Source organism: Piliocolobus tephrosceles, chromosome 17, assembly GCF_002776525.5.
Source record: "Piliocolobus tephrosceles isolate RC106 chromosome 17, ASM277652v3, whole genome shotgun sequence".
Taxonomy (NCBI): Eukaryota; Metazoa; Chordata; class Mammalia; order Primates; family Cercopithecidae; genus Piliocolobus; species Piliocolobus tephrosceles.
The window spans coordinates 74,592,065-74,617,008 of record NC_045450.1 but is presented as its reverse complement, the minus strand read 5'-3'; the positions used below and the strand labels follow the sequence as shown (position 1 = coordinate 74,617,008).

Genomic DNA, 24,944 nt, shown 5'->3' with positions numbered 1-24,944 from the left:
CTCGCTCTATCGCCCAATCGCCCAGGCTGGAGTGCAGTGGCCGGATCTCAGCTCACTGCAAGCTCTGCCTCCCGGGTTCCCGCTATTCTCCTGCCTCAGCCTCCGGAGTAGCTGGGACTACAGGCGCCCGCCACCTCGCCCGGCTAGTTTTTTGTATTTTTAGTAGAGACGGGGTTTCACGGTGTTAGCCAGGATGGTCTCGATCTCCTGACCTCGTGATCCACCCGTCTCGGCCTCCCAAAGTGCTGGGATTACAGGCTTGAGCCACCGCGCCCGGCCATCAGCAGTCAATGTTCTCAACGTGGAAAATTTACAAAGACGAGAACAGCCCACCGCGCGCGAGTTTCCGGGAGCAGCCCACCCTGCCAGTTTCCGGGAACAGCCCACGGGGGGCGAGTTTCCGGGAGCAGCCCACCGCGCGAGTTTCCGGGAGCAGCCCGCCCCGTGCTAGTTTCCAGGAACAGCCTACGGCGCGAGTTTCCGGGAACAGCCCACCCCGTGCGAGTTTCCGGGAACAGCCCACCCGTGCGAGTTTCCGGGAACAGCCCACCACGTGAGTCTCCGGGAACAGCCCACCACGTGAGTTTTCGGGAACAGCCCACCGCGCGAGTTTCCGGGAACAGCCCACCCCATGCGAGTTTCCGGGAACAGCCCACCCCGCGCGAGTTTCCGGGAACAGCCCACCCGCGCGAGTTTCCGGGAACAGCCTACCCCGCGCGAGTTTCCGGCAGCAGCCCACCGCGCGAGTTTCCGGGAACAGCCCACCCCACGCGAGTTTCCGGGAGCTGCCCACCCCGCGTGCGTTTCTCTTGCCCTTCTCAGCCTTACACATCATAGACACGTGACTCACTGCATTTTCTATCAAAATGCGATCACAGACTGTTTTGTGACCTTAAACACCATCATCAACATTCTTCTGCAGACCCATTTTGGGGGACTCCCTGAGGTCTCCCTGCACCTACATTTTTGTGAGCTCCAGGAATTTCTATAAACCATATTCCTGGGAGTGAGACTTCCTGGCCAACTATGCCAAATGCTAAAAAATCAGAATAATGTACCCACTTTCATCATCCATGAACATGTGCAATGAAAATATTCAACACAGCAACAGAGAAAGTCCAGAGCTGTCACTGCCTTCTCCCCAGCCCCAGGCCCTGCTGGAGGTTAGCATTACAAAGCCCCACGTGTCCGTCCACAGAAGCGCTACCCGGTAGGAACATAATGGGAGCCCAGGTGTCAATTTAAATTTCCTAGGAGCTGCATTAAAGAGAAAACTAGTGAAATTAACTTTAATATAGTATATCTAACCCAATACACCTAAATTATCATTCCAACATTCCAACGGGGGACAGAGCTCAAGTCTCTCCTGCTATACTCACACTCTTCCCATGGAACAGGACGGACATGCTAGGGGTCCCTGTGCCAGCCCCACACAACCAGCCCTTCCTCTGCCTCCCAGCTGCATCCTCCCGAACTGCCCACGAGGAGCTCGGGTCTTCCAGTTTTTCGTCATTACCAGCATCACGGTCCTTGCAGACACATTTGTGCATGTGTACACACGTATGAGGATTCTGACATAAGGCTGCTGTACTGTCCCTAGGAAAACCAGATTCCACTCCCTAGAGGTGGCAAGGGAGACAAACAAGGCAGGAGGACGGGGTTCTGCCCTAGGGTGATTACCACTTCATCCCCAAACTGTCCCGTGAGCACACAGATACCAAACCAAGGAAACAGAAGCAGCAGATGTCCATCCCTCCACGGGACCTCACCAGACTCGCACCTACCTCCCACTCCTGGAAGAGGCGGATCAGGTACTCGTAGTTCCGGGCCCGCAAGGCCAGGTGGTCGATCAGCAGCAGCATGCAGAGGGGGTCCTCGTCTGGCTCCAGACTTCCAGAGGCAGCGCAGAGAGCAGAGCAAAGGGGAACACGGGCACCATCAGGCTGGCCTACAGCCAGGACAGGGAGCACGGGCGGGCTTGGCCCTGAGCAGACACTCACCTCAGAATGAGCTTGCAGTACTCCAGCGCCGTGCGCGGGCAGCCTCGCTTCTCCAGGAAGCTCATCTGCTTGTAGAGGGCCAAGTAGAAGCTCCTAGATCCAAAATAGTTCCACATGAATTATAGCGACACAAAGAACGCCCTGTGGACAGCACTCCGGCCAGCACCCGCTCCACCCCACCCTCCGCTCAGCGCCCCGGCCAGCACCCGCTCCACCCCACCCTCCGCTCAGCGCCCCGGCCAGCACCACCTGCTCCACCCCCATTCTGCTCTCTGGATTCTGCTGGCATTTCCTAGTTGCCCGGCACACAGAGAGCCATGTCTGGAGAAGAGGTATGTGCTCTCCTTGTCCTTTACAGAGTTATACACAAATTTGCATACTGAAAATCAAACTTCTTTGAAATCTTGATCTTGTTTTTGTTTATTAATTATCATTTACAGGGAGAGAGTTAAAATCTCCTGTTACAATTATGATCTTAATTTATCCTCCAGTCTCAACAGCGGCTAACAGCACTCAGGCTGGATACATGGAGCCCGTGACTTTTGGATGCTGGTGGGCTGCTACTTCTATCAACAGCCCACTGTCCCTTTCATGCCTGGAAAGATTAATATTTTATAATCTACTTCAAAGAACTAAGAATTTCATTGGAAGAGACAAAACTAACATAAAGAAAACCAGTGGAGGAAACTCAGACCCAGCACACAGTGCAGACAATCCGTGCAGAAGGGGTCCGTGGACCTTGGCTTGCCAGGAAGGCCGAGGGGAGGAGCAGATCCCACACTGGAGACAACCCAGGGTGGCCAGAGAAACAGGGCGCTGCACACAGGAGAGGCAGGACAGCGGACAGAAGCTGGTCTGCTCCACAAAGGGCCCACAGGACAGGCTGCGGGAAGGTCTGGCGGAAGCCAGTCCAGGTCTGACCATTGAGGGCTGATGCCAGAGGGATGGCTTTAGGGGCAGAAGGATCTGAAAGAAGAGAGTCCTGCACATGTGGCCGCTCAGCACAGGGAAGCAAGGGGTCAGGCTGACTCTGAGCTCCTCACTGATTTAAGCTCAAACCTGCAAAGCCCTCCAAAGCTTCTAAACTTGCCAGGGATGGGTTTTCTCAGCCAGACACAGAAGGAAATGCAATTGCAGAGCCCACTGTGGAGATGTGGTTTCTCAGTCTCACTTCCTTTTTTTTTTTTTTTGGAGAGACAAGGTCTCACTCTGTTGCCCAGGCTGGAGTGCACTGGCACGATCTCGGCTCGGCTCCCTGCAGCCTCAAACTCCTGCTCGCTTGAGCGATACTCTTGCCTCAACCTCCCAAGTAGCGGGGACCACAGGCACGCGCCACCAGGCCTAGCTAGTTTTTAAAATGTTCTGCAGTGGCTAGGCGCAGTGGCTCATGCCTGTAATCCCAGCATTTTGGGAGGCCGAGGCAGGTGGATCACAAGTTCAGGAGATCCAGACCATCCTAGCTAACATGGTGAAACTCTCTCTACTAAAAAATACAAAAAATTAGCCGGGCGTGGTGGCACATGCCTGTAGTACAAGCTACTCGGGAGGCTGAGGCAGGAAAATTGCTTGAACCTGGGAGGCAGAGCTTGCGGTGAGCCGAAATCGTGCCACTGCACTCCAGTGGGGGCAACAGAATGAGACTCCATCTCAAAAAAAAAAAAATGTTCTGTAGAGACTGCATCTTGCCATGGTGCTCAGACTGGTCTTGACACCTGGGCTCAAGCAATCCTCCCACCTCAGCCTCCCAGAGTGCTGGGATTACAGGCGTGAACCACTGTGCCCAGCCAGGCTCATTTCTAACACAAACATTTATTTTTATTTTTACTTTTTAAGACATGAGGTCTCACTTTGGTGCCCAGGCTGGACTTGAACTCCTGGGCTCAGCAGACCTCCCACTCTGACCTCCAGAGTGGCATCCGGCATGTCCACAGACAAACGTAAACCTGGGCTGAGCCAATCCAATCCCTCCATCCTTGGGACCAGAGAGAGGAAGGCGGGTCACTCTGGACCTGTGGGCCCTGGTCCACCCTGGAGGGCAGTCATGCGGCACCCGCTGCACCTCCCCCAGCCTCACTCCCAGGAGAAGGGGGGGAGCTGCGTCCCCTCCAGGGCGGCTGCACTCACCTGTTCTCGGGTCTGCGGTAATCCAGCCGGCAGGCCCCGCTGGTGAGACTGAACAGGGGGTGGAATGCACATTCCATGCTGTACAGCGCTCTCTCTGCAGGCACAGGGACGCCAGGGGAGGGTGTCATGGCCACACGCGGCAACCACAGCCCCTCCTCTGATGATGGACAGCAAGGAAAGGTCTGGACGGAAGGTCATGCAACTAGAATCCTGGACACTGAGAGGGCAGACAGGACCCTGGGTACCCTGGATGCCAGGCTGCATTTATTTCAACCACAGAACTTGTCAGCTTGAGACGGAAACACCTTAAACACCATGAGGCACAACTGCCGCCATGTCCTGACAGAACCAGGCGTCCACGTGCGCAGCACAGGCGTGTCCACCGAAGGCTGTGTGTGCACACTGACATCAGCACCACTATTTGTAACAGCCCACGTGGCTGTCAACTCATGACGGACACACAAAACGTGGTCCGTCCACACGGTGGAGGAAAAACGAACAACGTTCTGGTTCGTGCTACAATGAGGATGAACCTTGAAAACTTGATTGTAAATAAAAGCCAGAGGGCCAGACGCGGTGGCTCACGCCTGTGATCCCAGCACTTCAGGAGGCCGAGGCGGGCGGCTCAAGAGGTCAGGAGACCATCCTGGCGAACACGGTGAAACCCGTCTCTACTAAAAACACAAAAAATTAGCCAGGCGTGTTGGCGGCTGCCTGAAGTCCCAGCTACTCAGGAGGCTGAGGCGTATATTAAACACCAACAACAAACAAAAGCTTTCAATGGGTAAGTTCTGTGCCATGTGGGTTGCATCTCAATAAAGCTGTTGTGGATATCCTGGCAGCCCCCGTCATCTTACACCACCGCATCTGTCTTGATGGCCTGAGGTGCTCCCACAGCTGATGGGAACGGGTGGGGGCTCTGCCTTACCTACGAGGTCTCGAGCCATCTCCTGATCCTCTTGAAAGCGGCAGGCATCGCTGAGCTGCAGCAGCGAGTCAACGTGATAAGGGCTCGTCTGGAGCAGAACCTACCAGAAGGGAGGACAGCCCTGGAGGAAAGGCACACGCAGCCCTCTTGGGGACAGACACCCAGCAAGGCCCCAGCTAACAGGCACGCCTTTCTTTCAGGCATTTAAAACCAGGGGAGGCTGGGCACAGTGGATCACGCCTGTAATCCCGGCACTTCAGGAGGGCGAGGCAGGAGGATCACTTGAGATCCAGAGTTCAAGACCAGCCTGGGCAATGTGGCAAACCTGGTCTCTAATAAAAATACAAAAATTAGCCGGGTGTGGTGGCATGTGCCTGTAATCTCAGGTACTTGGGAGGCAGGGTAACGGCTTGAACTCGGGCCGAGACTGCGCCAATGCACTCTAGCTTAGGCAAGAGAGTGAGATTCCGACTCCAAAAACAAAATGGGAATTACCAGGGTCGACACTCACAACATCCCCTAACTCAAAACAGGCTAGTTATTGTTGCTAAGCTGAACCAATGATATGATTTAAAGCAAGAATTCAAACCTGACATGCCCAGGCCGGGGCCTCCTAACTCCCCACCACGCCCCAAGAAAGAGGAATGGAAAGCAGCAGCTTTTCCCACAGGGGAGACGACGCTGAGCTCTCAGAAGCATCCTGCCCCTGACCACAGCCTTGAGGCAGCATGGACGGGGTGACGGTGGCCAGAGAATGTGAGGACGGGCTCCCTCTGGTTCTGAAGACGGGGTTGGTTAGGGTCTCGCGACCCTGGGGCACCAAGCCTGGGGGTTTGTAAGGAGAGGACTCCATCACTGACAGGTGGATGGACTGCCCGGGGGTTGTGAGGGGGCTGCCTGGGGGCTGTCTGGGGCTGCACGGCGGCTGTGTGGGGGCTGCCCGGGAGCTGTGAGGGGGCCGCCTGGGGGCTGTCGGGGACTGCGAGGGGGCTGCCTGGGGGCTGTCGGGGACTGTGTGGGGGCTGTCCGGGGGCAGGGAATCTGAGCTGCTCCCCTGTGCTGAGCTGCAGGAGGCAAGGGCAGCAGTGAGGAGCCCCAGAGTCCTGGGCCTGCGTCACACGGCACTACTGCACGGTCTCCAAGAACGGCTGAGAGCACAGGGCTCCAGCCTCTTCTCTGAGGATGGATGGAGCTCACTCTGCCTAGGGCCTCTGAACACATCTCCCTCTGGTCACGGGGCCAGATCACCCTGCAGAGGCTGGCACCCTTCCTGTTGGGAAGGGCAGGAGTTAGCACGCCTCCCCCAACCACCAGGGAAGCAAAGCAGGAGGCCCAGGGCAGTGGTGGCTACACGGCCCCTGCTCCTGTCGGGGGCTGCAAGGACCACGCACCACGATGTTGTTTGGCTCCATAGACTCCACGGCCACCAGGAACTTGTGCTGAGCCTGCTGGTACTCCTCACTGTGCTCAAACGCAAAGAAGGAGAGGCCTTTTTTTGATTCCAGCAGCCGCATGGACAGACCTGGGAGGGGAGAGTGCTCAGGGAGGGTGTGCCGGGAGCAGGCATGTGGGCAGTTCCAAGCACAGCCCTCACCCTCGTGTTCTTGACGAGGCCCCTGCGATATCAACAAACTTGACCTGAGTGTGTACTCACGCATATCACCCAGGTCCGGGCACCTTCCCAGAACACCCGCAGTCTGCTCTACACCAGAGACGGCATCCTGTCTGCTTTAGTTTCCTATCAAGACGTGTTTCCCCCCAGAACTCAGATATAGCTCAAGCCCCACTGGCCTGGAGAATGTCAGGGACAAGGACACACACAGTCACAGGTCACCGGAACTGACCAGGCCAAGCACTGTCCCCAGACCAAGTCTGACTGAGGTGAATGTCCAGGGTGGCCGTGGAAGGGCGGGGTGGAGTGCGGTGGCACAGCTGGCCACAGCACCAGGCCTCCGAAGCCACAGAGCTCTGTAGCGCGTGGCCACCCTCTGTCTCTGCTGCCCCGTCTGACTGGGTGCGCGGGGCCCCGTTTCTTCTGATAAACCTGAGAAGCTCAGCCTCCCAGGGCCTCCATGGAACAGGTCCCCTGCAGTGACACCTTCTTGATGGCCCTGCCCAAGGCCCGAGTCCTGCAGGAACACACGGCCATGGAGCCCCTGTCTGCAGTGCTCAGGGGTTCCTGCTAGGAAGGGAAGGGGCCGTGAGCAGCAGCGTCCACCTTTGGACAGCACAGGCCTCGCTCTTAGACGCGTCCTTACAGAACGTACGCAGGCAATCTCTGGCACCGCCCCAGACACAGGCGCAGGAGAGGCAGGCATGGGAGCCGCGGCAGCACTGACGGCAGCAGCCAAGCCAATCGCCAAGGGCACCGCACGGCTCCCTTCCCACAGGCCATCCCTGCCCTGGCCCCTGAGGGCCTCCTGACACTTCCCTGCACCACACCACCAAGCACCCAACACTCCATGCCTGTCTTCACTGCTGCAATTTATCTTAAAATCACGTGCACTTATCAGTTAGCAATAATATACAAAATACTGCAGTTTAAAATGAACTCGACTGCTTCCATAAGGGAAAGGTCGATGGCAGAACGGTAGGAAGAACCTGCATGAAAAGACAGTCACACAAAGACGGTGCCTGGGAGGCTCTGTGTCGAGGTCCTGGGCCAGGCCTCCAGCACTCAAGCCCTCAGTGTGGCAACAAACAGTCACACAGTGTGCACGGGTACTCCTGGAGCGAGAGGCTCGGCTCAAGGGGCACTAATGCCCCCCAGTGCCCAGCACGGGCCAGTGCTCAGACCCACCCCCAGCAGCCTCTGCAGACCCTCACCTGGTTTGCTGTAGCGGGGCCAGGTGCTCTTAGGGGTGGTCAGCCATGTGCACTTGGGGTACACGCGCTGTCTCTGCCGTGGCCTGGGGAGAATGGGACACAGGCACAGCTTTACTTCCTGTGGTGTGTGGGGGCCAAGGCTTGGCTGCCTGATCCCTGCAGGGGCCGTGGAAGCAAAACTGAGGGGCGGAGAGGGCATGTGGGGCAGGGTGGGGATGCAATAGGGACAGGATGCAAACAAGCCTCAGCAACTGCTGCGGGACGAGTGGAGCAGGGAGGGTCCCACAGAGAGAGAAACAATTCTGGCCAGGCGCGGTGGCTCACACCTATAATCCCGGCACTCTGAGAGGCCAAGATGGGAGGATTTCTTGAACCCAGGAGTTCCAGACTGGCCTGGGCAAGACAGCAAAACCCCATTTCTACAAAGGATTTTAAAAATTAGCCTGGTGTGATGGTCTGCACCTGTGATCCCAGAGCTCCAGCCTGGGTGACAGAGCGAGACCCTGTCTCAAGAAGAAAACAAAAAAAGAAAACGAAAAGAAAGAGAATAACATGCTAATATTTCCACATGCCCATCACTCAACTTAAGAAACCAACCATCTCTGATGTAACAGCAGCTCCATGCCTTTTCCATGCTGCCCTACCCGTCCCACTCAGATACCACCTGACCAGTGCTTAGGGTGGGCCTGACCCCATGGCAGAGACCCCCAAATAACGGAGCTCAGGGCACTCTGCCTGAGCACACAGGTGCAGGAGAGGTGGGGCGTGGGAGCTGTGGCAGCACGGACAGCAGCAGCCACGCCCACAGTCACCATCAGCACAATGCAGTTCCCTGCCCGCGGGGCCATCCCTGCCCCGGCCCCAGGCTCCCCCGGTTCAGCCACTGCAGAGTGGAGGCCAGCGTGGTGGGCCCTCCTGCCGTGAAGGTGGCCCCAGCCTGCTTCTCCTGCCTGCAGCACACGCCCAGGCCTAGGAGAGTCGTCCTTCAGCACTCTCCTGCGCCAGGTCTACAGAATCCCAGGGACAGCCTGACCCCAGGTCAGCCGTCCCACAAAACGAGTCAGGAAGCCTCCAGAACAGGCCCAGTGAGGCAGCCTGGGCAGATGCCGGGAGGGGCAGGGACAAAAGTCTGGAGGAGTCTGAAGGCTGGCAGGCACCCGGAGCAACAGGAGTAGTGCGGAGGTGCCAGGGCAATGAGCTGGCCCGGCTGGCATAGTAGGAAGTCAAGGGCCCAAGAAAAAGCAGTGCCTGTGTTTTTCTGAGATTCTGAGAGAACCACCAGAAGCGGAAACAGAAACAGGCCAGGTCTTGTCTTGGAGGAGCAGGACAAGGAATGAATAAAAAGGGCACTGTGGCTTCTCCACGGAAGTTTTTGGTAGGAATTAAATTTTTAAAGAAATAATATAACAAAAAGTATAATAATACTATAAAAATAATAAAGGGCCAGGCGCGGTGGCTCAAGCCTGTAATCCCAGCACTTTGGGAGGCCGAGACGGGCGGATCACGAGGTCAGGAGATCGAGACCATCCTGGTCTACATGGTGAAACCCCGTCTCTACTAAAAAATACAAAAAACTAGCTGGGCGAGATGGCGGGCACCTGTAGTCCCAGCTACTCGGGAGGCTGAGGCAGGAGAATTGTGTAAACCTGGGAGGCGGAGCTTGCAGTGAGCCGAGATCGCGCCACTGCACTCCATCCTGGGCAACAGAGCGAGACTCTGTCTCAAAAAAAAAAAAAATAGTAATAATAATAAAGGCAATTATTGTCAACTAATTACTATTAGTAATCAGTATGAATAGTTATACTAATTACTATCAATAATTATAATTTGCAGAAATAAAACCATGCAAAAATGTAAAGAAATGGCAAAAACAGACCAAGCAGATGCAAACAAAGAGCGGGACGAGGTGGAACCCTCAGCTCAGGGAAATACTGATAACAAAGTAGACATTTTAAAGTCAATTTTTCACTAACATTCCCAAGGAAACACATCAACACCAAAAATGCAAAGTAAAATATAAAGCAAAACCTGTTAGAAATCCAGGGAAAGTGTGAACAACAGCACATGAAAACATCCTCAATCTACCCAGAATCAAAACACCAACACTTCTGCCCACACACGATGATGGATTTCCAGACCCGTATCACCTACACGAGTAAGAAGGTGAAGGACCCAGGCAGACGCTGAGTGTGAGCTGGTGACTCTACCGAAGGGCACTGGCAGGTGACTCAAGATGGGAAAACTCATTCTTGGGCAGTTTCACAGATATGCCTGCAGACAAGGGGGACTGTAGCCAACATCTGGACACATGCTACCACTGGGGTGAAGAAATGACCCGGGGATACCATGGTGCAGAAACAAGGCTTAGGCCGGGCACGGTGGCTCACACCTGTAATCCCAGCACTTTGGGAGGCTGGGCGCAGTGGCTCAGGGCTGTTAATCCCAGCACTTTGGGAGGCAGAAGGGGGCGGATCACTTGAGGTCAGGAGTTCGACACCAGCCTGGCCAATGTGATGAAACCCCGTATCTACTAAAAATACAAAAAACAGCCGAGCATGGTGGCGCGTGCCTGTAATCCCAGTTACTTGGGAGGCTGAGGCAGGAGAATCGTTTGAACCCAGGAGGCGGAGGTTGCAGTGAGCTGAGATGGCACCACTGAGCTCCAGCCTAGGTGACAAAGTGAGACTCCCTCTCAAAAAAAAAAACAAAAACAAACAAACAAAAAAAAACAATGCTTAGAACTCAGATGTGCAAATAAAAGAGGATGTGCCTGGCTGGGCGTGGTGGCTCATGCCTGTAATCCTAACACTTTGGGAGGCGGAGGGAGGAGGATCGCTTGAAGCCAGGAGTTTGACACCAGCCTGGACAACAAAGTAAGACCTTGTTTCTACAAAAAATAAAATAAAATAAATTAGCGGTGGCATGGGCCTATAGTCCCAGCTATTTGGGAGGCTGAGATGGGAGGATCACTTCAGGCCACGAGTTCAAAACCAGACTGGACAACCCAGCAAGATCAGGTCTCTAAAAACAAAACAAAACAAAAAAAAACAAAGCACCTTCTGGACACTTCAATGGAGAGTTCAGAGGCGGAACATACCTCCTACATAAAGTCCCAGAAGCAGACACCCCTGCTTTTCCTCCTATAAGGAGCTGAAAGACCCTGCGCTCCTCATCACAGCCAGCCATCCTCATCTAGGGCTGCCCAACCATTAAGAACTACTGAATGGACACAGATGAAATTTATCTCGGCCGGGCACCATGGCTCACGCCTATAATCCCAGCACTTTGAGAGGCCAAAGCAGGTGGATGACCCGAGGTCAGGAGTTCGAGACCAGCTTGGCCAACATGGTGAAACTCTATCTCTACTAAAAAAAAAAAAAAAAATTAGCTGGGCGTGGTGGCGTGGTTGAGTGCACCTGCAATCCCAGCTACTCGGGAGGCTGAGGCAGGAGAATTGCTTGAACCCAGGAGGCAGAGGTTACAGTAAGCTGGGATCGTACCACTGAGCTCCAGCCTGCATGACAGAGCAAGAATCTGTCTCCCAAAAAAAAAAAAGAAAGAAAGAAAGAAGCTTATCTCAGAACCTGAACTTTACATTAGTTTTGCTCTGAGAAGCAAAACTGGAATCTTTTTTTTTTTTTTTTTTTTTGAGATGGAGTTTCACTCTCGTTGCCCAGGCTGGAGTGCAGTGGCACGATCTTGGCTCACCGCAACCTCCATCTCCCCGTTTGAAGCGATTCTCCTGCTTCAGCCTCCTGAGTAACTGGGATTACAGGCATGCACCACCACGCCCGGCTAATTTTTTGTATTTTTAATAGAGACAGGGTTTCTCCATGTTGGCCAGGCTGATCTCCAACTCCCGACCTCAGGTGATCTGCCTGCCTTGGCCTCCCAAAGTGCTGGGATTATAGGCATGAGCCACTGCAACAAAACTAGAATCTGAAAATTTAACAGCTTTTGAAAATTTTTGAGATGGGGTCTCACTTTGTGGCCCAGGCTGGAATGCAGTGGTGTGATCTCAGCTCACTGCAACCTCTGCCTCCCAGGTTCAAGTGATTCTCCTGCCTCAACTTCCCGAGTAGTTGGGATTACAGGCATGCGCCACCACGCCCAGCCAATTTTTGTATTTTTAGTACAGACGGGGTTTCACTATGTTGCCCAGGCTGGTCTCGAACTCCTGACTTCAGGTGATCCACTCACCTCAGCCTCCCAAAGTGCTGGGATTACAGGCACAAGCACCACATCCAGTCCAGCTTTTGAAACCTTACACTGGGGATGGAGACCAACGACTCTGGGTATCTCCACAACCCACAGTCACAGACAAGGTTACACACAATCTGTGGACTCCCTTTCAGATTCCAGTTCTAAGGGTTCTGTGTGACTCTGGCTTCCAGTATTCTCCCTCAAGGGTTAACTGGCTTCAGGAACACCACCCCGTCAAGAGTCTAAGAAGGAACGAAGCAGCTGTGAGAAGACAGTTTAGTGTGGACCTTACCTTTGTTCCCCCAGGACTGCCCGGGCACCAAAATACCTTTTCAGTTCTGTGTCTGGATTCAAGTGTCTAGGGAATTGAAAATTTTAGAAAGAAACATGAAATTATGTTCTACAATGATTCCAAAAATTTCAGAAAGCCACCTAATAATCAAGGAAATAAAACGGATTTTTGGCTTGAAAGACAGCTTCCATGCCTCCTTTCTTTACAATCACCACCCCATCCATGGTTGAGGCCTCGCCACTGTGGGCACCACAGGGAAGCCGCTGGTCAATCTGCTGTGACGGCACTCGGTGAGTGCTGTGTCAAGAGGCCCTGTGTGTGACACACATCTGTTTCTGAGGCTGGGTCAGGGCAGCGCACACACCCTGAGACCACATTACTGTGTCTTAACTGACTCCAGGGCACTGTTTTTTTTAAACTGGCAATGATTTCTGAAGTAGAGACAGCAATTCATTAAGCATCTATAAGACCAAGAGATGAACAGTCATCCAAGCATGACAAGATAAGGAGGAACGTTTTGACCAGATGTGGTGGTTCACACCTGTAATTCCAGCATTTTGGGAGGCTGAGGCAAGAGAATCTCTCGAGCCCAGGAGGTCGAGGCTGCAATGGGCTATGATCACAACACTGCACTCCAGCCTGAATGACAGAGAGATCCTGTCTCTTAAAAAAAAGAAAAAGAAGGAACTCTCTCAGATACATAAGAAGTAAAGCTAAAAGTCCTCTGAAATACGGATGACTTCCTTTCCTCCTTGTTCCTATTTCCTTTTTTTGGGACAGAGTCTCGCTCTGTCACCCAGGCTGGAGTGCAGTGGCATGATCTTTGGTTTACTGCAACCTCTGCCTCCTGGGTTCAAGAGATTCTCCCACCTCAGCCTCCTGAGTGGCTGAGATTACAGGCACCCACCACCACATCCAGCTAATGTTTGTATTTTTTTTTCTTTTTTCTTTTGAGACAGAGTTTTGCCTGTTGCCCAGGGTGGAGTGCAGTGACACAGTCTCAGCTCACTGCAACCTCTGCCTCCAAGGTTCAAGCAATTTTCCTGCCTCAGTCTCCTCAGTAGCTGGGATTACAGGTGTGCACCACCACGCCCAGCTAATTTTGTATTTTTACTAGAGACGGGGTTTCTCCATGTTGGTCAGGCTGGTCTCAAACTCCCGACCTCAGGTGTTCCACCCGATTCAGCCTCTCAAAGTGCTGGGATTACAGGCGTGAGCCACCATACCCAGAAATTTTTGTATTTTTACTAGAGATGAGGTTTCTCCATGTTAGCCAGGCTGGTCTCAAACTCCTGACCTCAAGTGATCTGCCCGCCTCAGCCTCCCAAAGTGCTGGGATTACAGGCGTGAGCCACTGGGCCCAGCCTGTTTCCTAAATGATTAATAATAAACTCATTATTATTATTATTTTTTGAGACGAGTCTTACTCTGTCGCCCAAGCTGGAGTGCAGTGGTGCGATCTCGGCTCACTGCAAGCTCTGCCTCCCGGGTTCACGCCATTCTCCTGCCTCAGCCTCCCAAGTAGCTGGGACTACAGGCGCCCGCAACCACGCCCGGCTAATTTTTTTGTATTTTTAGTAGACACGGGGTTTCACCGTGTTAGCCAGGATGGTCTCGATCTCCTGACCTCATGATCCGCTTGCCTTGGCCTCCCAAAGTGCTGGGATTACAGGCGTGAGCCACTGCGTCCGGCCAATAAACTCATATTATTTTTAAATAAATATAGTACATTTTCTTTTTCCTTTTTTAGAGAACCTTTTCCTCCCACGGAGTCTCTGTGGCGGCCGCAGAGAAGGCCGGGGGCCGCGGAGAAGGGCGGGGGCCGCAGAGAAGGGTGGGGGCCGAGAAGGGCGGGGCCGCACCTGTGCTCCACGTAGAGAATGTGCTTCCTGGAGCTCAGGGGTGCGGGGCCTGGACGGTCCAACCCAGTGCTGTCCTCAATCCTCTCCAGGATGCGATCAATATCTTCTAGTACGTTTTCCTAAAAGCCCCAAAACAACCTCTTAATCACCACACTGACATTACTTTAAATGTTGTGACAATAACAAAATTATTTATTTTAAAAGAGACCTATTATATTGTATTTCCTTCCTAAAGGACAGTGTAAGTCAAACACTATGTACCATCCACGCATTCAGAAAAAAGAGGAGATGTTTCCTAAGAAGCGCTCAGCATAGACAGAATCACGGAGCCAGAAGGACCCTAGAAAAAACTGGGCATCCCATGTCCTCCCGGTGTGCTCACCTCCTCAGGCGAACAGGGTTGGGACTTAACGACACCCTCGTCTCGGGACGCACTCAGATGGGGACGAAGGGCAATAATGAAAACATATTTTTTCCTGATGACAGACTAGCTCCAGTGGTGGGCTCTATGCCCACCACCCAATTAACCCGTAAGCATGGGACAGATGTCAGGGCAAACAGCAAGCGCCCCGCGGGCCACAGGAGCACCAGGACTAGGAGGTCCTCACGAGATCACATGTGATGTGTCCTCACGAGATCACACATTCCCACAGAGACACAGAGCAGAGCGGGACCCCAAGGAACAAGGGTAAAAACAGGAAGCAGAATTTAGCAAGCAGTTTTTCCTTTTTTTTTTCTCTGATCTCTTAATTAGTTATACTCCTAATAGGAAGGTATAAAAATATTAAGTAAACTTCTTTCAACACCACCTTGAAAAACAGCCAGAAGAGAACGGAGAGGGAGTCAGGCAGAGGGAGAAAGCAGAGCCAGGCCCAACTCACATACCGATGCTTCTCCCGTGCTGCTTTTCTTATTTTTCTGTTTCTTTTTCTTCTTCCGGAGTTTGCCACTTGCACTAGACTAATGATAGGAACACATTTTAATCAGTGGAACGAGAAGTAAATCTTAAGAACTGAGAATTAAAGCTGCAAGTGTGACTCCACCCTCATCTAAGCAGTCCCCGCCTCCCTCCGTGTCCTGGAAGTCCCTTCGACTCCGTTTCTTCTCTCCAGCAGGCACCTTCCCACCTCTCCAAGCCCCCTGCTCTCACGTCCCTTGGGTTGTGCTAAGGAGTCCCCAGGGCCCTCTAGTGTCCAGCCTCACAATGGTTCACAGGGCTCTGACCTGGTCCAGCTCTCATTTCTCACTTTGTCAGCCACTCCCTGAAGACCAGGGCCTTGCTGTGCCCCCGCCACCTCATACCGAACCTGCACCTGTGGTCCCCCACACCCACACCTGGCCAACCCCTTCTGACAGCATAAAGGCTCCGCAGGAAGCCCCCAGGACCCCGAGCCTCAAGGCAGGACCCACTTGTTACTTCACCTCTATGTTGCCCTCTCAACCAGAGGCTCCTGAGGGGCAAAGGCGCGTTCCCAGCACCCAGGAAGGCCCCCAAGAACCCATGTTGGATAAATGAACACAAGCTCTCCTTTTAGGGCCCCCCTTCTGTGCTGTGGAGCGCAGCGGCAGGTTGTCTGCATCTCTGCCCATCCCACGTTGACCTGACCTGCACGTTTCTTCAAAGTTCACTTACACCAGCACCCAGATCCACAACTCAGCCAAGCAAACATTCGGGCACAGTTAGGAAGAACACACATGTGTCATTACACACACTGCTGGGCAGGCGCAGACTCTCCTGAACGCAGGAGACAGGCCTCGGACCTTTACACATTTCATACAAATCTCATCAAGGTTCCCAAGTAAATTTGGGGGTAACTAGCAGTTAACCAAAATTGAACTGCGAAAATTACACCTTCAAGGAAAATCACAGCACAGGATACCTGTGGCTGGGTGCCTTGAAACCTCCCAAACCCTTGATTCCCCCTCCTCACCACTCAGCCCCCCACCTGCTCTGGGGGCGCTGTCCCGGCAACATCTCCATCTGTCTTGCTCTCTGTGTTTCCACGCCGAGCCCTTCCTTTGTTCCCTCGTGCTGCAGTGTCTGTGAGCGCACAGCCAGACCTCTCCCCGTTCACCCCAGGGTCATCCTCCAGATCGTCAATGTTTATCTGGAAAAACAGGTTGGAGAAGAGCCAGGGCGTCACTTACAGTGTGAATGCTGATGCTGAGATACGACTAGTGAGATGTGAACGGGCCTGCGCTGGGGACACCCAGGGTCAGTGTGAGAGGCTGGACGGGACAGAATGTAAGAACCGGAGACTGCTGGACACAGCAGTGACTCAGCTCTGGCTCGGGGGACTTCGTCAGTGAGCTCTACAGGAAGCCAGGGCCCCAAGGCTGTGTGACATCTCTGCCTTCAGAGATGATGGAAGGAAGACTCCTCAAATATTGTAGTTCACCCCATTTACAGAGGACCACCTGCAGGAAAAAATGTTAAATACGTACATTCAGCCAAAGCATTAAAGTTCCTTCTTCCTCCTTTCTCCTCAAGCCTCAGCTTCTTTCCAGCAGAAGGCAGGAAAAAAAGGCACCAAGGACCCATCAACCTACAAACTTTTCCTAATGAAACTGATAGGCCAGGCGAGGTGCTCACACCTGTAATCCCAGCACTTGGGAGGTCGATGCAGGCAGATTACTTGAGGTCAGGAGTTCAAGACCAGCCTGGCCAACATGGCGAAACCCTGTCTCTATGGTGAAACCCCATCTCTACTAAAAATACAAAAATAGCCAGGCGTAGTGGCGGGCGCCCGTAATCCCAGCTACTTGGGAGGCTGAAGTGGTAGAATCGTTTGAACCCGGGAGGCAGAAGTTGCTGTGAGTCAAGATGGCACCACTACCCTCCAGCCTGGGTGACAAACCAAGACTCCATCTCAAAATAGAACACGAAAATGACATATGATAAAAATAATTCATACAATGGAAACTTTTCTCTTTCTTTTTGAGACAGGGTCTCGCTCCGTCATCCTGGCTGCAGTGCAGCAGTGTGATCTCGGTTCACTGCAGCCTTGGCCTCCTGGGCTCAAGCATCCTCCTGCCTCAGTCTCCCAAGTAGCTGGAACTACAGGCATGAGCTACCGTGCCTGGCTGATTTTTTTAATTTTTTGTAGACATGGGGTCTCACCACATTGCCCAGGCTGGCCTTGAGCTCCTGACCTCAAGCGATCCTCCTGCCTCAGCCTCCCAAAGAGCTGGAGTTTTAGGCGAGAGCCACCACGCCAAGTCTGGAACCTTTTATACAATGAGAATGAACGAATGAATGAACCACCATGGCACACACAATGTGGATGTATCTTACGAGCATATTAAATGGATAAAACCTCACAACATACATTCACATACAGATGGGAGGGGAGACAGGCAGTGGGAGAAGGGTAAGAACCAGAAAAGTTCTAGCTCTTCAGCTAGTGAAAGATTAAATAAAAGAGCAGCCAGGCGCAGTGGCTCAGGACTGTCATCCCAGCACTTTGGGAGGCGGAGGTGGGCAGATCGCGAGGTCAGGAGATTGAGACCACCCTGGCTAACACAGTGAAACCCCGTCTCTACTAAAAATACAAAAAAATTAGCCATGCGTGGTGGCAGGCGCCTGTAGTCCCAGCTATTCGGGAGGCTAAGGCAGGAGAATGGCGTGAACTTGGGAGGCGGAGCTTGCAGTGAGCCGAGATCGCAACACTGCACTCCAGCCTGGGCAACAGAGTGAGACTCTGTCTCAAAAAAAAAAAAAAAAAAGACAAATAAAAGAGGCTGGCTGGGCACGGTGGCTCATGACTGTTATCCCAGCACTTTGGGAAGCTGAAGCAGGTGGATCACGAGGTCAGGAGTTTGAGACCAGCCTGGCCAACATGGTGAAACCCAGTCTCTACTAAAAATAAAAAAATTAGCTGGGTGTGGTGGCCTGTGCCTGTAATCCCAGCTACTCAGGAGGCTGAGGCAGGAGAATTGCTTGAACCCAGGAGGCAGAGGCTGCAGTGAGCCAAGATCACGCCACTGCACTCCAGCCTGGGCAACAGAGTGAGATTCCATATCAAAAAAAAAAACAAAACACAGAGGCTAACAGACTGGGTGCGGTGGCTCACGCCTATAATCCCAGCGCTTTGGGAGGCTGAGGCAGGAGGATCATCTGAGCCCAGGAGTTTGAAGCCAGCCCAGGCAATACAGCGAGACCACATCGCTACAAAAAATTAGCAGGGTGTGGTGGCACGCAAGCCAAGTCCCAGCTACTCGGGCAGCAGAGGAGGACTGCTAGAGCCCAGTGGCTGGAGTCTGGAACCTGGAGTGAGCCATGATTACACAACAGTACTCCAGTGTGGGCAACAGAGCAAGACTCTATCTCTAAATGTTTTTTAAAACAAGCTAACAGAGACCAGCATCAACCATTCTTTACGAACTAGGAGACTAGGAGATTGTTTGATTCAATCGGATGCACTAAGGTTCAAAAATAAATAAAACTGCCTGTTTAATTTAAAACATCTTGAAAACCACAAAGCTCACAAAACAAAATCAGCTCCGAGCCCCACAGCCCTGAGATAGTTCCTGAAACAGAATTGAGACTCGGTTGCACCTGGGGACTCTCCCTGGTGGGAGCGCAGGACAGACACCCAGGCCATGGTTGCTGAAGAGAAGAAAGCATAGGGCAGGTTTGTGCTCACTGGTCAGTTTTCTCTCCAGTGGAGGGTTTTCTCTCCACATGACAAGGATACAATTGTCAGTTTTCTCTCCACATGACAAGGATACAATTCAGAAGCATCTTACGCCCGTCGAGAAAATCCATGGCAGTATAGACGTGCTATGTAAAAAGAGCCCCTGATTTGAAAACACTGAAACTCCACCAAAACAAGGCTTGTCCCATCCCAGCAGCACCATGACAGTGATTCTCACGGTGATACCTCCTTCTGCCTGGCCTTCGCTGGCGAAGCTGGGGCCTAGGCATGGACCAGCTGCTTTGCACCCTGCAGTCAAGGAAGAAAGCTGAAACAAAGCCTCCTGTTGAAATGTTTCTAACTTGTGGGCAGTCACTGGTAAATTGGATCTACACCATCTCCAACATTCAACTGATGACGATGTCTCTTAGTGAAGCTGGGTGCTGGTTTACTTGTCTGTTTTTAGAGATGGGTCTCACTATGCTGCCCAGGCTGGCCTCAAATTCCTGTGGTCGAGGGATCCTCCTCCCCAGGAGCTGCAACTACAGGCACGCACCACCACACCCAATTTACTTTTTTTTTTCCTTTTTTTGAGATGGAGTCTTGCTCTGTTGCCCAGGCTGGACAGCAATGGCGTGATCTCGGCTCACTGCAAGCTCTGCTTCCTGGATTCAAGCAATTCTCCTGCCTCAGCCTCCCGAGTAACTGGGACTACAGGCGCCCGCCACCATACAAATTTTTGTATTTTTAGTAAAGAGGGGGTTTCACCATGTTGGCCAGGCTGGTCTCGAACTCCTGACCTCATGATCTGCCCACCTCGGCCTCCCAAAGTGCTGGGATTACAGGCGTGAGCCACCACGCCCAGCCGACACCCAATTTACTTTTATTGACTCATGCTGACTTCCTAAGAAAAACAAATATCTTATTTTGAGGTGTTTGACAAATCGAATTCATAAAAAGCTCTATGCCAAGCTGAACTTCAATGGAAAGGAGCCTGCCTGTGGACACGGACAGCAAGCGTGATAGGCCCAGGAGCCTGTCTGTGGACACGGGCAGCACGTGTGATAGGCCCGGGAGCCTGTGTGTGGACACGGGCAGCACGTGTGATAGGCCCAGTTTTTGCTTCTTCAGTGAAGTTTTGGTGATGACACATGATTTTTTGTTTTTGTTTTTGAGACGGAGTCTCGCTCTGTTGCCCAGGCTACACCATCTGTGCCTGTGAACACTCTCCCATCCCTGAAAATGGTTCTGTGCCTGGACCTTCCCTTTTTCCCCCCATCAGTCAATCCAGAGTTCTTACTAATTGACCTTTTGAGAGAACCAAGTTTTGGTCTTACTGATTTTCTCCATTTTGTCCATATTCTATTCTATGCATTCCTCTCATTGATTAGTTTCTTCCTTCTACACAGTTTGAGTTTAATTTGCTCTTTTTCTAGTTTAAGGTAGAAGTTTCAAGTAAATTTCTTGATTTTTAAACACTTCTAATTTAAAATTTACAATGATAAAGTTCTAATCATTGTTTCAGTTGCATCCCACAAATTTTGATAGGCTGTTATTTTCATTACCAATCAGTTCAAAAAATATTCTAGGCCAGGCCTGGTAGCCCAACTCTATAATCCCAGCACACTGGCTTTCAAAAAAAATGGAAAACATTAGCCAGGTGTGGTGACACGCACCTGCAGTTCCAGCTACTCGGGAGGCTGAGGTGGGAGGATGGTTTGAGCCCAGGAGGTCGAGGTTACAGTGAGCTATAATTGTGACACTGAACTCCAGCTTGGGCAATAGAGCGAGACCATGTCTCTAAAAAACCAAAACACACATACCCACACACAGCAAAAAATGACACGGTTGAATGTAGAAATAGACAAATCCAATTATTGTTATTATTTATTTATTTATTTTTTGAGACGGAATCTCTGTCACCCAGGCCAGAGTCTAGTGGCACAATCTCAGTTCATTGCAACCTCCACCTCCTGGGTTCAAGCAATTCTCCTGCCTCCCGAGTAGCTGGGATTACAGGCACCCACCACCGTGCCTGGCTAATTGTTGTATTCTTTTTTCTTTTTTAGACGGAATCTAGCTCTGTCACCCAGGCTGGAGTGCAGTGGTGCAATCTCAGCTCACTACAAGTTCTGGCTGCCAGGTTCAAGCCATTCTCCTGCCTCAGCCTCCTGAGTAGCTGGGACTACAGGCGCCCACCACCACACTGGCTAATTTTTTTGTATTTTTTTAGTAGAGACGAGGTTTCACTGTGTTAGCCAGGATGGTCTCGATCTCCTGACCTCGTGATCCGCCTGCCTCGGCCTCCCAAAGTGCTGGGATTACAGGCATGAGCCACCGCGCCCGGACCAATTTTTGCATTCTTAGTAGAGATGGGGTTTCACCATGTTGGCCAGGCTGGTCTCAAACTCCTGACCTCAGGTGATCTGCCCACCTCTGCCTCCCAAAGTACTGGGAGCTGTAATCCCAGCACTTTGGGAGGCCAAGGCCGAAGGATCCATTGAGCCCAGGAGTTCAAGACCAACCCAGGCAACATAAAGAGATCTTGTCTCTGAATAAATAAAATTTTAAAAGAGAGACACACCATGTCTCTCACCGATGCATTCACATTCAAAACCATTCAGTCTTAAGTGGCTGTTCAATGTGTCTCATACTTCTGTTTATTAAGAGCTATTTAACAGAACGCCAATAAACATTTCTATTATATTATTTCCAAATATGAGTTGTAAGGGCAAAAAAGTACAGAATGCTTAAATTAAGATCGATGTGTGCCATTGGATAAAATTCTTTGAAATTCCTAAGAACACAAGCACGATAAGCAGACGCTCATCCACAGAGGCTGCTGGTGTTACTGACACTCAAAACTCACTCCAGAAAGTCCACAAGGGTATGTGTGGTTTCTGACCTTACAGACTCTTACTCTGTCAACTCACGAACCACACTGTTTCCCAGTTCCCACCAACACAAATATAAATACCAAAAAGATTACATATTTAAATGGAAAAAACAAAAAAGCATTAAAAGAACAAGCTGAGCACAGTAGGGTATGCTGTAGTCCCAGCTGCTCAGGAGGCTGAGGCAGGAGGATCACTCTCAGGGAAGATCTATGTGAAGACACTATAGAGATGGATGTGTAACAATAAGAAAAGTGGCTCCGGTATCTTTCAGCACGCAGAAATTAAAGAAGTTAAAGAACAAACAAACTGAGAAACTACGTTAAAGACAATTGACAGCAAGCTTTCACGTACAAAAAGATTGTTTAAACTCCCTATAAAAAGGAAAAGGAGGCTGGGCGCGGTGGCTCAAGCCTGTAATCCCAGCACTTTGGGAGGCCGAGACGGGTGGATCACGAGGTCAGGAGATCAAGACCATCCTGGCTAACATGGTGAAACCCGGTCTCTAGTAAAAAATACAAAAAACTAGCCGGGCGAGGTGGCGGGCGCCTGTAGTCCCAGCTACTCGGGAGGCTGAGGCAGGAGAATGGCGTAAACCCAGGAGGCGGAGCTTGCAGTGAGCTGAGATCTGGCCACTGCACTCCAGCCTGGGTGACAGAGCCAGACTCCGTCTCAAAAACAACAACAAAAAAAAAGGCAAAGGATATAAACAGGTTGTCACAAAGAGAAATATACATGGTCAACGAGTATATAGCTAGGTGCTGCATTTCACTAACAAAGAAGTGTAAAATAAAATAATGTGATATCATTTTTGACAAATTATATTGACAAAAATTTAAAAAGACTTATGGGGCCAAGCACAGTGGCTCATGCCTGTAATGCCAACACTTTGAGAGGCCAAGGTGAGAAGACTATTTGAGCCCAGGAGTTCAAGGTTGCAGTGAGCTAGGATTGTGCCAATGCACTTCAGCCTGGGCAACAGGGCAAGATTCCATCTCAAAAAAAAAAAAAAAACAACTTTCAGTAACTGCTGTGAATCTACCAAATTACTGAACCTTGACGGTGGTCTTGGGGACCCCTAAAGGTGGAATTGATGTGAGAAGGGCAGTCAACCAAGCATGGTGACTCACGCCTGTAGTTCCAGCACTTTGTGAGGCTGAGGTGAACAGATTGCTTGAGCGCAGGAGTTCTAGACCAGCCTGGGCAACAAGGTGAAACCTCATCGCTACAAAAAAAAAAAAAAATTAGCCTGGCATGGTGACACCCACCCGTAGTCCCAGATACTCAAGAGGCTGAGGTGGGAGGATCACAGAGTCCGCAGAGGCAGAGTTACAGACGGAGGCCAGGGCTTAGGAGAAAACGGCGCAGGACCACATGTGCAAACCATGCAGTCAAACTGGTTACTTCCCCGTGCCAGAAACGTGCTGCCGGAGATGCAACGAAGAGTAAGACTGACCCACTGGGTTAGGCTGATGGGGATGCAGCAGAGAAGAGCAAGGTCCTGGGTTAAGCAGGGTTGTTGCGAGGATTAAAGGAGAATGCTCGCAGAGGCCTGGCAAGTCCTCAACTCCGCAACTGAGAGAAACCCACTCTTGCCCCTACGCCAAGGCCCCATCCCCACGGTGGCCCCAGGCCCCATTTAACCCCGCTCATGCCATCCCCTCGCCCTCCTGTCCTTAGCCACGCCCGGTAGCGTCATGGCCCCACGACAGCCACGTGGCTGCAGGCCCGTTTAACCCCGCCCACATCGTGGCCCGGCCCCGCCGACGTTGGTCACGCCCTTGGCATTAAGGCCCCGCCCTCCCCACAGCCGGGACCCCGCTTAACCCCGCCCATTCGGTCGCCCCGCCCCGACGACAAGGCCCCGCCCCATCCCTTTGCCCCGCCCCTGACGGGATGATCCCGCCCACCTCACCAGGGTTAGAACCCAATTTAACGCCGCGGCCCGCCGTCCTGACCTCACGCCACCGCCCACCCGCGTCGTCCCGGCCCCGACGCACGGCCCCGCCCTCCCCACTGCAGCCGGGACCCACGTCACCAGACCTACCCCTGGCATGACGACCCCCCGCTCCCCGACCCGACTGGACGCTCGTCCCGCCCCGCGACGTCACGGGCCACCCCGCCCCCACCCGGGTCGCCGCGCTTCTCACCAGCTCGAAGCGGTTGTTGACTCGGACGCCCTCCTTCCCTGCGCCCCCGGGGCGCCGGACACCCAGCTCCCGCTTGGGCCCTTCTTCTTCCGCGTCATCGTCATCACGGAGGTCGAACTGCAGGGCGCTGGGCCCGATGGGCTCCTGGCCGCGCTGTTCCCCCCTCAGCCTCCGGAGGGCCCGGCGCGACATAGAACCGAACGACCAGGCCGTCTGGAGAGAGGGAGAAGGAAGCGCAGAAAACTCAGCGGTCGGCGCGCCTGCGCACTCCTGGCGCGGGGGGGGGGGCGGGGGCTGGCGTGCGGCGCCTGCGCGTTGCGACTCACCGGAACTTCCCCGCCTCAGCCGCGGCGTCTGGGCCGGCTCCGGTGGGTCCGGGCCGGGTCTCGGGAAAGCCGGGTGCCTGCGCGCCGTGGGCCTGTGGCTTGGAGAGGTGCCCCGCGGGGATGACGGGCTTTGATGCGGGGTAAGGGGCGCGCAGCCGGCGACAGTCGGCCCTGCCCTGCCTTGCCCATCCGTGTGGTCCGGAACCCGCAGCCGCGTTTGGCCCGCCAGGGCCTGTCCTCGCTCCGGGCCTGGAGCATTACAGCTGCGTCCCGGACGCTGCTAGTTGGTCCTTTTCGTGCCACGGTGTCATTCAAGTGATCTAGCCGTCGATGCCCACCTCTGCCCTGGCCTGAAGCCGCCGCCCCTCGGGCACCAGTGGGGGACGTGGCCCTCACTGCCCGCCTGAGGCCCCGTTAAGGACAGTGGTTCTGAGCAGTTCCAGGACAGGCCGCCCGCGTTTGTCACGATCTAAGGGCCGGGCGCGGTGCTCGCGCTTGTAATCCCAGCACTATGGGAGGCCGAGATGGGCGGATCACCTGAGGTCAGGAGTTCGAGACCAGGGTGGGCAACATGGTGAAACAGTCTCTACTAAAAATACAAAAATTAGCCGGGCGTCGCCGCGCACGCCTGTCATCCCAGCTACTCGGGAGGCTGAGGCTGCAGTGAGCCGAGATCGCGACACTGCACTCCAGTCTGGGCCA

At 52.9% G+C, this 24,944-nt stretch overlaps 1 protein-coding gene across 5 annotated transcripts in view; it reads right to left on the bottom strand.

The window, feature by feature from the left end:
* Positions 1 to 24,204, bottom strand: part of TCF25 (transcription factor 25) — a 31,764-nt gene extending 7,560 nt beyond the window's left edge. For all 5 annotated transcript variants that reach the window (XM_023228997.2, XM_023228996.2, XM_023228998.2 and 2 more), the window contains exons 1-11: positions 23,917 to 24,204; positions 16,182 to 16,343; positions 15,121 to 15,195; positions 14,236 to 14,354; positions 12,374 to 12,439; positions 7,879 to 7,961; positions 6,444 to 6,574; positions 5,053 to 5,152; positions 4,125 to 4,218; positions 2,001 to 2,093; positions 1,785 to 1,890 (exon numbers count right to left, since the gene is read on the bottom strand). In XM_023228997.2, the coding sequence (XP_023084765.1) occupies positions 1,785 to 1,890; positions 2,001 to 2,093; positions 4,125 to 4,218; positions 5,053 to 5,152; positions 6,444 to 6,574; positions 7,879 to 7,961; positions 12,374 to 12,439; positions 14,236 to 14,354; positions 15,121 to 15,195; positions 16,182 to 16,343; positions 23,917 to 24,108 (1,221 nt within the window). In that variant the 5' untranslated portion in view covers positions 24,109 to 24,204. The remainder of the gene's footprint in view (positions 1 to 1,784; positions 1,891 to 2,000; positions 2,094 to 4,124; positions 4,219 to 5,052; positions 5,153 to 6,443; positions 6,575 to 7,878; positions 7,962 to 12,373; positions 12,440 to 14,235; positions 14,355 to 15,120; positions 15,196 to 16,181; positions 16,344 to 23,916) is intronic.
* Positions 24,205 to 24,944: the final 740 nt, after the last annotated feature.